At 33.5% G+C, this 12,035-nt stretch overlaps 1 protein-coding gene across 1 annotated transcript; it reads right to left on the reverse strand.

Annotated features, from left to right (window-relative positions):
* Window positions 1-977: 977 nt before the first annotated feature.
* Window positions 978-8,332, reverse strand: LOC127183470 (DBH-like monooxygenase protein 2 homolog). The gene is made up of 13 exons (XM_051139535.1): window positions 7,987-8,332; window positions 5,839-5,985; window positions 4,395-4,547; window positions 3,908-3,991; window positions 3,666-3,818; window positions 2,953-3,055; window positions 2,699-2,865; window positions 2,530-2,618; window positions 2,315-2,411; window positions 2,100-2,159; window positions 1,740-1,870; window positions 1,540-1,648; window positions 978-1,447 (listed from the first exon to the last, which is right to left on the reverse strand). Exons 1-13 carry the CDS (start codon window positions 8,251-8,253, stop codon window positions 1,307-1,309), a joined length of 1,701 nt encoding a protein of 566 aa, XP_050995492.1. The 5' UTR covers window positions 8,254-8,332; the 3' UTR covers window positions 978-1,306.
* Between the last annotated feature and the right edge of the window lie 3,703 nt (window positions 8,333-12,035).

The following is a 12,035-nucleotide window of genomic DNA, read 5'->3' on the forward strand; positions in this document are numbered from 1 at the left end:
CTCTCTTTAAGGATTTTAAGAAAGTTTGATGGATCAACAAAATTAATGTAAATTTGTCGCTTGCAAATAATAATTTAATCCGAACAGTGTTTAGCATATATTTCTCCAACTACTGTTTCAACAATATAAACTACAGACGAATATTTTAGTGAACGGATTTTAAAGATTCGAATCACCGCTACTGCTTTTCGAGTCTAACTCGAGAAACGAATCAATCAGATTTGCGAATGAATCATTCAGACCTCTTTTGTGAACTGGCAGTCTAACAGTATTATATTAAAACACAAGTAATAAAGGAATGTTGACATTAACTCAAAGGCACAGGAAATGTTAAATCTTAATGTTTACAGTGGAGCTAAAGTCTCTCATAAAGGATTTTAAGGAAGATTATCAAAAAAATAAGTTTATGTTAAATTTTGATGGACCAACAACATTTAGTTGCTTGCAATAATTTAACCGGATCAGTGTTTACAATATTTTCCCCAACTACTGTTTCAACAATGTAAACTAGAGACGTATTTTAGTGAGCGGATTTAAAAGATTCGAATCACCGCTACCGCTGCGAGTCAAACTCGAGAACCGAATCAATCAGATTTGTGAACGAATCACTAAGACCACTTTTGTGAACTGGCGGTTTTACAGTATTATTTTAAAACACAGCATAAATATTAGGCTTATTAGGAAGGAATGTTGAGATGAACTCAACAAAAAGGCACAAGAAATGTTAAATCTTAATATCTACAGTGGAGCTAAAGTCTCTTTTTAAGGATTTTAAGAAAGTGTATGATTGCCAAAAATTGATTTGTTCACGAATCAGACAACTTTTGTGAACTGGTGGCTCATCACTGAAATTATCTGACTGAAAAACACAGCTATTACTTTTACAAATTGCAAATAACTACCTCTCTTACAAAATGATGTCTGTTCCTCACACAAAGTTATCACATGACTTAGGACAGAAGGCTTGACACAAAAAGTAAGATGCATATATATTTTATTGATCATTTTAATAGTGTGTTCTTCATTGTAAATGTAGTTGTTTTTACTTATAATTCAAGTTTGAATCTTTCTGAATCACGCTGTCTGTGATTCTTAAATATAATCTTATTTAAAGGTTTTCCTATTGTAGAATATATAAAAGACAAGTAAAGCAATGAAAAGTATTAAGTGCATTTCCATCTAATGGAAAAAGGAAAATAAGTTACATATAGCTTGCTCAATTTTCATTTTTCGCTCTCTTTATAATTCAGACATTCAGACAGTGAAAAAACAAGAAGTTACATCAGTGCTATTTTGCATTAGTGTTTTAAACAGAAGCCCATTGCACTGCCAAACATAAGAGCAGCGATAGCAAAGCAAGACTTTTGGTCACACAGCCACTTATGCAGGGTGCAGGCGGGATGACTGTGAGTTCAGGAAATGTCCCTTTATAGCTCGATGCATTATTCTGGAAATAAACACACACATGGAAAAGAGTGTCAGGTAAATGCAGCTGTGGTCAGAACAGAAGCAGATATTGTGAAGTGTGTAGACACTTACAACTGAGTTTGTGACTGTAATATGCTGGTCAATAGTATTCAGTGTGTGTTGGTATTCACTGACAGACGTGTCATCCCAAATCTTATTAAGCATTATATCGAGCCAAGACCTGCAAAATGATCCAATTAAAGACACGTTATCATTAGGGTACATTTTAAGAGCTAAATGTATGATAAATATAGGGTTTTCAATTAGATTACAGTGCATCTTCTGCTCCCATCGCAGTTTGTAAAGCTTTTGAATCAGGGAAGCTCGAACAGCCGCTCAGATCCATAGCTGGATAGTACACGAGGAAAGCCAAACACATCTCATCTGTAGTTGAGAACCCCCCCTGCAGGCAGAAAAAGTGAGTTTTACACATCCATAATCTTTCTTCTCTATTTTAATGAGTAGATATTTTGGTTCAATAACTGAAACTGAAGTTATGCTGAAGTTATGTTTACATTTTGTTCTACAGCATAAAATACAGTATTACCTCCTTATGATATTTTTTAAGGCTTTTGTGTTGAATAAAAAGGCAGCACTCATACACATATCAAGAACATATGAAATGTACCAACCCATGTCAGTGTGTCTAGGTTTTCAGTATTATAGGTGCACTGCACCAGCACTTTGTCATTCTGAAAGAGCAAAAAGTTTCTTTATTTCACTTATTGCAAATAACTGTATTCAAAAAATATATACTATTATGGTATACAAATGTGTCATTTTGTATTGTGCAATGCATATATTTGATATGTATGCTTGAAATCCCTGTAAACTTAACAGCACTTACCAACTTCACTGTCTTAGTTTTACCCAAGTTTAACATTTCCTGATATTCAAAATCATAGTTTTCATCCACAACTAGAAGATCGATCTGTTCTCCCGCTCTGAAGAGAATAAGAATTGACAAAACAGGATCCTAAGGTTATGAATCACAGGAGAATGCACACAGTTTATATTAAGTGAGCTCTTTCTTTAGGTCAGTCATTGGTCAAAAACCTCTACCTGAATTGTCCAACTCGCACCTTCCGCCCAACTAAGTGTGTGTGCAGCATCACAGCGAACACCTGAAGATCATTTGCTTTCTCCAGAACCTATAGAGCACAGAACACAACTGACCATGCTGAATCTGATCGTGAGAGTGCGAGTAGCGAAACATACTGTACATACAAACCTTTGGAATATTAGCAGTGTCACAGAGGCCGTACGTGAGGAAGGATTTGGCTTTGGGTGGGATGGCGTACCCAGGGGCCACCGCAAGCCCTGTCATCAGAATAGCTGCATCGTGCTGACGGAGTTCAGATGTGTAGTGGAATCGCAGACCTGATTCATCAACTCGACCTGTGTAGAGAAGAAAGTATTGTTTTATCACATCAAAATCTGAAATATTTATCAAAGTAAACAAAGTATTTCACATTGTAAACTGACCTTCAGCTATAGTGGGGTTGTTGTAATGTACTTCAAGCCTGTAGAAAAATTCCCTAACATTTCCTCCAATTGGAAGTCCTGCCACCTCAGGAAATTCAAAAGCCTTAAAAAAAAAGTGAAATTAAAAGCAAATCAGTGATTTGAAAGTTTTACTTGTGAATATTATTTCAATAGGCCCAAAAGCTGAAAATGAATCATCCTCCTGAAGCGGATCTTTCCAGGGAATCATTTCAGAGAACCGCTCTTAACGATTCACTTAAAGCAGAAGTCCACTTCCACAACAGAAATTTACAGATAATGTACTCACCCCCTTGTCATCCAAGATGTTCATGTTTTTTTCTTTCTTCAGTCGTAAAGAAATTGTTTTATGAGGAAAACATTTCAAAATTTTTCTCCATATAATGGACTGATATGGTCCCCCAAGTTTGAGCTTACAAAATGCAGTTTAAATGTGGCTTAAAAGATCGCAAATGCAGTTGTAAATGATACCATAATTTCTTTACAACTGAAGAAAGCAAGACATGAATCTTGGATGACAAGAGGGTGAGTACATTATCTGTAAATTGTTGTTCTGGAAGTGGACTTCTCCTTTAAGAATCAAACTGAGTCAATTCTTGGTCGCAGGTTAAGGATTTCTTCAAGTAATTAATGGCTTGAATTTGGTTATTTATCACATGAAAATGCTTTAAAACCCTTTCAAAGGTAAGACTAACCCCTCCGCCAACTCCCCACGCAGCGACGACCTCCATACACTGTGCATCCACCGTAGTGTAACATTCCACGTCAAGTTCCTCCGTCACAATCGGAGGACAGCGGTACAGCAACAGATGATGAACGAGGTCAACATTTTTGATTAATGGCTCAATCTGGATATAATAAAAGTAGGACAAATGTTATCAAGATTGACAGATCGTTGGATAGATGATGCGTGTGTTAAATTCATGAACTCACTTACGCGATAAATGTGCTGTTTGGTATCAAACGCTGGGGCTTTCAATACCTTGCAGTGATAGTGGGTATGCTTGGCTGGTACAGTGAACTGAAACGATTGTAAATGTAATCAACGTGTGAAAGTGCACACTAACTAGCACATAATTGAGATAAACCATTTATGTAATCATTGTAAACTACTATTCAAAAGTAGGTTATAAAGTTAGTAACAATTTTAGCAACTTTTCATTAACAAAATAACAAATTGACCAAAGATTACAGTAAATACATTTAAAATGTTACAACATATTTTGATTTAAAAAAAAAAATGCTATTCTCTTAAATTTGCTATTCATCATAAAATCCTGAAGAAAAAACTGTTTTCAGAATTGATAAATGTTTCTAGATCAGCAAAAAAAAAAGGGGGACGGGCTCAAGGGTTGTCAGGTACAGAACATTTTGACAAACGTTTTACAGACAGAACAGCAAAACCAAGTAAAAATTTTTCTTACATTGATCATAGTTACGTCAAAATAGTTGCTGTTTGGAGGGGTGATCTGAGGCATGTACTTCAACAGGTTTAACTCCTTTGTGCCTCTTTGAGTACCGTGGTACGTGATGTCATCATTCTCTCCATACGCATAGATTAGCTTCATGGGGAGATCCTGAAGTAAAAAAAAACACTTTTAAATAAAATGAGAAGCTCTTTGGCAACATGTACACTGCGGCTAAACACAGTTGACACTCTTAAAAGTATGTGGCCACTGATAATATATTTTTAGCTATTTCTGACCTAGAATTTTAGGGATTTGATGTTTTAAAAAGACAGTCCATGTTTTTAGTTTAAGGAGTGTTTTTGCAACAAGTTTGAAGTGCAGCTGAGTGCTCCTTGACAAACAAGGTCAACAGATTGTTACAAGAGAGGAGTTCTCAGAAATGCCATTGTTTTGCAATGCCATTAGGCTTGGGCCAATTACAGGTTTCAAGGTGTAAAAACAGAGTTTCAAAACCAATACAGTTTTTAAAGAGACACCAAAGACTGCTCTCTGTTTGCTACATAAACAAAAACTGGATGAATTGGGGTTGGGGTTTTATATGAATGCATTTCTGAGGAGAACTGACCATATTCATATATCTATACATATCTATGGAACTGACTGTCTTCAAAAAAGTTTAGATGGTATTTTCTTTTCATCTTACCTCTGTATAATACCTATTAAAGTAGTGTTTATCCACCTTTTTCTTCTCGTAAGAGTGGGCACGGCCATTTGTAAATTTTATGGGTCTGGCTTCTTGTCTTATCCACGTCCAGCTATTTTTAGCTGTAAAAAACAACTTGTTTTGCTGCTTGATATTGCAAATTTGTGTGTTTTACCATATTATTTTAATGTATTATTTTAATGTATTAACACACTGGTTTGTTGTGCAAACACTTGTCCCATTTACTGCACGTTGTTATTCCTCTCGCTATTTCCCTATAGCAGCTAATGAACCAGAAGTCTCACCCATTGGAGTAAAAAAAAATAAGGTGGATTAGCGCAGCGCTGTTTTGTTTACAGCTGTAACCAAGAAAATGTATCCCTACCACCCATTGACAGAGAGTGAATTTGCATTCTCACTGAGCCTCTCTGATGTTTCTGTTTTGTGCAGGTATGTTGCATAATTTTACAAAGCTTCTAATCTAATTTAGACTAAAATAACAATAATCAATTTAATAGCATTTTAATAGCATTTGAAATTATTCTTAGCAATTTCATATGTCATATCATATATCAAAATGTCACATGAGCCTATGCCTAAATGTCATATTTCCACCGTCAGTGTTTTCTGAATAAAACTGTAGAGTAGGCCTACAGTACATGTTACAAACAATGAAGAGGAAGGTTACGTTGTTGGTGTTGAATTACTTTTCCTTTGTAAAGAATAGTTAAAAGAAAAATGGTCGAACAGGCTCACCGTGATGCTTAGATCATCTTTATCACAGGAATCGATGGACCTCTGAAACTTCATGACTGTTTTCCCATTAGCCTCGGTCAGAGACAGAAGTTCGTAGTTCTGCAGCTGGTCAACTTCAGGAATTGCATTCCCCCCAGCATGACGGTCCTAAATACGGAAAAACAGAAAAGAGAAATGAAGCATGTATGTACGCGTAGCAACGTGTGTGTTTTTTTTTTTTTTTTTTTTTTTTTTGATGGTGCAGTTACAGTTGTAGTTGCAGTCTCCAATTTGGGCTAACTTTGTCTCTCAAGCTCTTACAGTAATATCACGTTAATGTTACCAACATTCACATATTTTAGAACATCTAGACTGAAAAACAAATAAGTCCAGTCTAATGAAAAAATAGACTTTGTCAGACTTTGTTGCATTTAAAAAGTTACTTACTGTAATAAATATTGCAGCTTACAGCCACTGAGAGAACTAAATATGTAGTTCATACATGAACTACACATGTAATGCATATCAGTATTGATCCAGAAAAAAAAAAAGAATTAAAATAAAATTATATTTATAGAGCATGTAACTCAACTTTTCAGCCTCTGTCTTGATGGTGTAAAAGATTAAACCCAAATGTAACAATAAAACAATTTATGTAGATAATTAACTAAATGTGGCAAACACAATGAATCGGAATTGACAATAAACAAAACAAAATGTCAAAAGAATATAAGATTAGTTCATTGACTCATTGACAGTTATCAGTTATCTTGATGATGTGAAAGACTACACTAAAATATAACAGTATAACAATTTATACTGTTGATAATTAACTAACGTAAAGATATCAAAATGTCACGATACAAAAGTATCTCGATATGAAGATATATATATGCAAAACCAGCTAAATCCATCTGACGTCTTTCTTTAAAAAATGCATTTTTATCAGGCTCAGATGTATAGGTTTCTATGTAAGTACCCGTATTTCTGATTGGGCTGAGGCTGGTATTTCAGCAAGTTTGAAGAAAAAGTATTTGATGGACATATGTGTCGAGAGCATTCACTCAGTATCATTATCTCATTTTTGATCGAGATGGCTTTTAGCTGGTTTTGCATCTGAACTCTTCATATATATATATATATATATATATATATATATATAAAAGACAAATGAAGACTTGGGGAAAAATGAAACTGTTGTACATTTTAAAGTTAAATTCTCTATCTAATGCATTTTGAGAGTTCAAAATTAAGAGCTCCAACCCATGTTAACTAAGAAAACTTAAATTGACTTGTACCTGAACTTTAAAGGGAACTCATTTATTTGAGGTATACTATCTCAGTCTAAATTACATTCACACTGGTGTTTTAGGAAGCCAAACTAATTAGAATAGACAATAATAATAACAGCAATTTTATATTATTGTTATTCCTATGACAGCAACAGCCATATATTGTAAAACAACTGCACTGTAAATGAAATGAAAATTAATATTTCATAGGTATATTATTTTTGCTTTACACTACAGTAGGGCGATTACAATACTTCTTTCCCAGTTTCACTTGAAAGAGATATTTTGATTTTAGTCTGCAGTAATGTTATCCATTTAAACTACCTAGCTGTCAGCAATTCATACAGCACTTTTAATCTTTTATTTGGAAAGAAAGGGCAGTAGAGCTTTTATTTTGATGGAAAACTCCAGCTTCAGTGAAAACAGGCTTACAGAAATGCCCAAAACACAACTTTAAAGACTTATGTTAAATATATTAGAAGTTTAAATATATTTTAAAAACTACACTTTTTGCCCAGAAGACTTATTGCTTCATCATGTGACCATGATGATATCAAGACACCACGTGCTATTGTGATAACACAATATTGATAATACCGTTATGTCCCTATTAACTAAACGTGACAAATACAATGAATCAGAATTGACAGTATACAGAACAAAATATCAAAAGAATATTAAATTAGTTGTAACTTCACTGTAAGTGACTTACTGACAATTATCAATCTCATTATCAGTCTTGATGATGTGAAAGACTAGGAAACCCAAATACATAAAAAATATAACACAATTTGAAATATGAACAAAGAACAAAATATCAAAAGAATAAAAAATGAGTTGTAAGTTCACCGTGACAGTTATCAGTCTCAGTCTTTACCGTAAAGTAAGTGCCGTCAGGTCCAACTCCTCCAATGACAATATCAGCTCCAGCCATTCCTCCATTAGGGCTGAAGCCAAAACCGACCCAGCCGGTGGTGTTGACAGTGACCTCAAACAAGATGGTGCGTTGGATCTCATCAAATCCCCACCTCAGCAGCACATGGTTCTTGTGGTCCAGGTATTCAGAGAAAGGCAGAAGAGGGTCTTCCTGAGCCCAGGACCACTGGACTGAAAGCAAAAGCAGGGCAAGAGAAAATGTTACCATGTTTCCTTTTCAAAATCTGACAAACAGTGTCTTTGTAAGGTGTTTGAGAAGGCAGTGACATGAAACTGCTCTGGAGTGACTTTAATAGCCCTCTTTGTAAGATGTCTGTAACCCCTCCTCACCTCACCTGAGTCTCAGTTCTCCTCCCCTCACTCTGGTCTGAATCAGATTCCACATGTTACATCATCACTGGCTACAAGAGAATTTGAATCAACTTTTATAAACACTTCTTATCTTTTCATGAACAAGCATTCAAAAATTACTCTTTATGAAACAAAAGTTTATTTTAGAGCTATAATGAACTGTAAACACAGAATACTACAGCTTACTACATTTTTGACTATGACAGACATAGATTACTTAATGATGTTACATAAGCTAAAGTAAATAATTATAGGTTGCCCTTTCAATATCTTCACATCAAAGGACATAACCTAAAGTAAATAATTATATTTTGCCCTTTCAGTATCTTCACATTAAAGGAGCAGAGGTCAGGACTGGAGTTAATGATTTGTGACCCTGGACCGCAAAACAAGTCATAAGGGTCAATTTTTTTAAAATTGAGATTTGATTGAGTCCGTCCATTGATGCATGGATTGTTAGGATAAGACAATAGTTGGTCAAGATACAACTATTTGAAAATGTTAAATCTGAGGGCACAAAAAAAAAGCAATAGGACAAAGACTTAAAAAGTAAAAAAAAGAAATTTTTATACATTTTAAAGTTAAGTTATTTTAACTAAGGCACTTTGAGAGTTCAAAAATAAGAGCTTCAACCCATGTTCTTAACTAAGAAAACTTAAGTTAGAAAAAAAGTCAGTGAATTGACTTTACCTGAACTTTAAAGGAGACTCAACCCTCATTTTATTTGTGATGTACTGTCTCAGTCTAAATTACATTCACACTGGTGTTTTAGGAAGCCAAACAAATTAGAATAGAACAATGATAATAACAATTTTATATTACTGTCATTCCTATGACAGTAATAGCCATATATTGTAAAACAACTGCACTGTAAAATAAATTAAAATTAATATTTAATAGGTATATTATTTTTGGTTTGGATTAGTTAATGATGTTACATAAGTTGAAGTAAATTATTATATTTTGCCCTTTCAGTATCCTCATATCAAAGAAAAGGAGCAGAAGTCAGGACTGGAGATAATGATTTGTGACCCTAGAACAAGGGTTAGTCTTTTTAAACTTAAGATTTATACATCTGAGATTTATACAAATAAGCTTTTCATTGATGTATGGTTTGTTAGGATAGGACAATATTTGGCAGAGATACAACTATTTGAAAATCCGGAATCTGAATATGCAAATATTGAGTAAATCACCATTAAAGTTGTCCAAATGAAGTTCTTAACAATGCATATTACTAATTAAAAATTACGTTTTGGTATATTTACGGTTTGAAAATTTACAAAGTATCATCATGAAACATGATTTTTACTTAATATCCTAACGATTTTTGGCATAAAAGAAAAATCAATAATTGAGAGTTTAAGAGCTACAAAATTAAGAGCTTCAACCCATGTTCTTAACTAAGAAAGCTTAAGTTAGAAAAAAATCAGTGAATTGACTTGAATCATACCTGAACTTTAAAGGGGACTCAACCGTCTTTTTATTTGTGATATACTATCTCAGTCTAAATTACATGCACACTGGTGTTTTAGGAAGCCAAACAAATTAGAATAGAATAACAATAGTAACAATTTTATATTATTATTATTCTTATGACAGTAATAGCCATATATTGTAAAACAATTGCACTGTAAATGAAAATCAATATATATAACACATATTATTTTTACTTAGGATTAGTTAACAATGTTACATTAGCTAAAGTAAATAATTACATTTTGCCCTTTCAATTATCCTCATATCTTCGGATCTTCTTGGTTTGCTGATGACTTTTAATCGCGTGCCTGTGAGTCATTGGTCATAAAGTGCACAAGAAATACCTCTGTTTTCCACTAGATGGCTTTATATGCATATATCTATCGTTTATGCAAGGGATCATTTTGGTGTCCGCATTAAATTACATTTACAAAAGTCATTTTAAATACATTAGAATGCAAGTAAATTGTCTACTTTTATATTTTATATGACTTTTCTGACAATGAAATGTCAAAATATGGGGGAAATAATGTTCCAAAGTGTAAAACTGTCATTCAGCATAATGGTCCGGACTTTGGTTTTACCATTACATCTGTAGATAAACATATAATATCCTAAGTTAAAAAATGTATTCGTTATCTTGACATTTTCAAGTAAGTATTGGCTGTGTTATAACCAAAGAACTTTTGTCATGAAAATGCAGTTTATCAGAGGTCATTCAGTGTAACAGGAACAAAAAGTAATTCTGAAATCATATTAAAAAAAAAACCTGATATTCAGCATTCTGTGACATCATTAAATGGCACCTGGAAGACAGGTAATTTCACCTTTTCATAGGGTGGTAACGTAGGTAGGTTACAAAAACACACGTCATTAAGTGAAATGCCAAAAAAACTTATATTAGATTTAAAAAAAAAAAAAAAGTAGATGTTGTGAATAATTGTGATTAGCTTTACTGGTCAAGTTTACGGTTTGGCCAGGTGGCCATTTAGTTGCCTGCAACATTAGCTGTAGTAAAAGTTTCGTCATTGAGGATAATGCATATTCTCTGTTACACCAGAGTGTCAACAATTACACTGACTGACAGTATCATCATTTGTATATATACCAATTTTAGCATCTTATTGATATTACAGATAAATGAGGAATGTTTAGCACTGACAAATATGTGTTAAACTTAATAAATATTAATATTTGAATGCATTTTGATATTGTTTAATTCGTGTTTATTTATTTGTTTTATGGAAAAAGCCAAAAAGCTAATACAGCAAGTGTGGACCCAGTAGCTGCTCACACCAAAAACAATAACTATAACAGATTAATACTAAAAACATTTAAGTAATGAGAACAATTACAATATTACCTCTTTTTTGGCAAATTGATATACAGTATTTATGTAAAAACATATAGCTTCTTATTCTGACATAACATATAAAAAATAATATGTGATCATATTCCTAATTCCTATTCATAAATATTCCTAACAAGATTTTTTGGTATATAAATATTGTTACACTGAATTACATTTTAGTGTGTGTCTTCTGTAACATGGTAGCATGAAGCATCAAAAGCATGATAGTCATTATTTTTTGTAAAAAACAAAAAGATAAAGTTAAACAGGACACTTCACCCACATCCAGCCTGTTGTTATCGCAGAATAAAGCGGACAGGCTTATCAACAAGACTAAAGGGCAATATGTAAGGGTAATGTCCTTAAAAAAAAAAAAGAAAGAAAAGAAAAGAAAGGAAAAGGAAAAGGAAAAAAAAAAGAAAGAAAGGAAAAGAAAAGCAAAAAAAGGTAATGTATATTCAGTTATCGCAGAATAAAACCCGACGGGGTTATTGTATAAGATGTATGTGCAGTCATACCACTATTTACACAACATTTCACCTTATAAATAATTATGGCAATAAAAGATATTGATTTAAGGCGAAAATCTTACCAGTTATTAGTTCTTATAATCCATTACAGTGTACAAAACTGTCGTTTTAATATTTTATTGGCCAACCAAACGCAAAGGTTAAAAAAAAAAAGTGAACAGCGCCGACTGCAGGCAGTTACCCGGATGAGCCTCCCTGTAATAGTTGTTATCAGGGAATAACATACCTTGGAATGTGGTGGCTGACCAATCAGAATCGAGTATTCCACAGAGCCATGTA

The sequence above is a fragment of the Labeo rohita genome, chromosome 20 (genome assembly GCF_022985175.1).
Source record: "Labeo rohita strain BAU-BD-2019 chromosome 20, IGBB_LRoh.1.0, whole genome shotgun sequence".
In the NCBI taxonomy this organism is placed as follows: domain Eukaryota; kingdom Metazoa; phylum Chordata; class Actinopteri; order Cypriniformes; family Cyprinidae; genus Labeo; species Labeo rohita.

Bases quoted from the DNA above. Each gene is read 5' to 3' on its own strand.
- LOC127183470 (XM_051139535.1), bottom strand. From the start codon at position 8,253: ATGGTAACATTTTCTCTTGCCCTGCTTTTGCTTTCAGTCCAGTGGTCC. The intron at 3,992-4,394 runs GTAAGAAAAATT...CAATCGTTTCAG, and splicing joins TTGACGTAACTATGATCAAT to TTCACTGTACCAGCCAAGCA. The intron at 1,871-2,099 runs GTTGGTACATTT...TTCTGCCTGCAG, and splicing joins ACCTAGACACACTGACATGG to GGGGGGTTCTCAACTACAGA.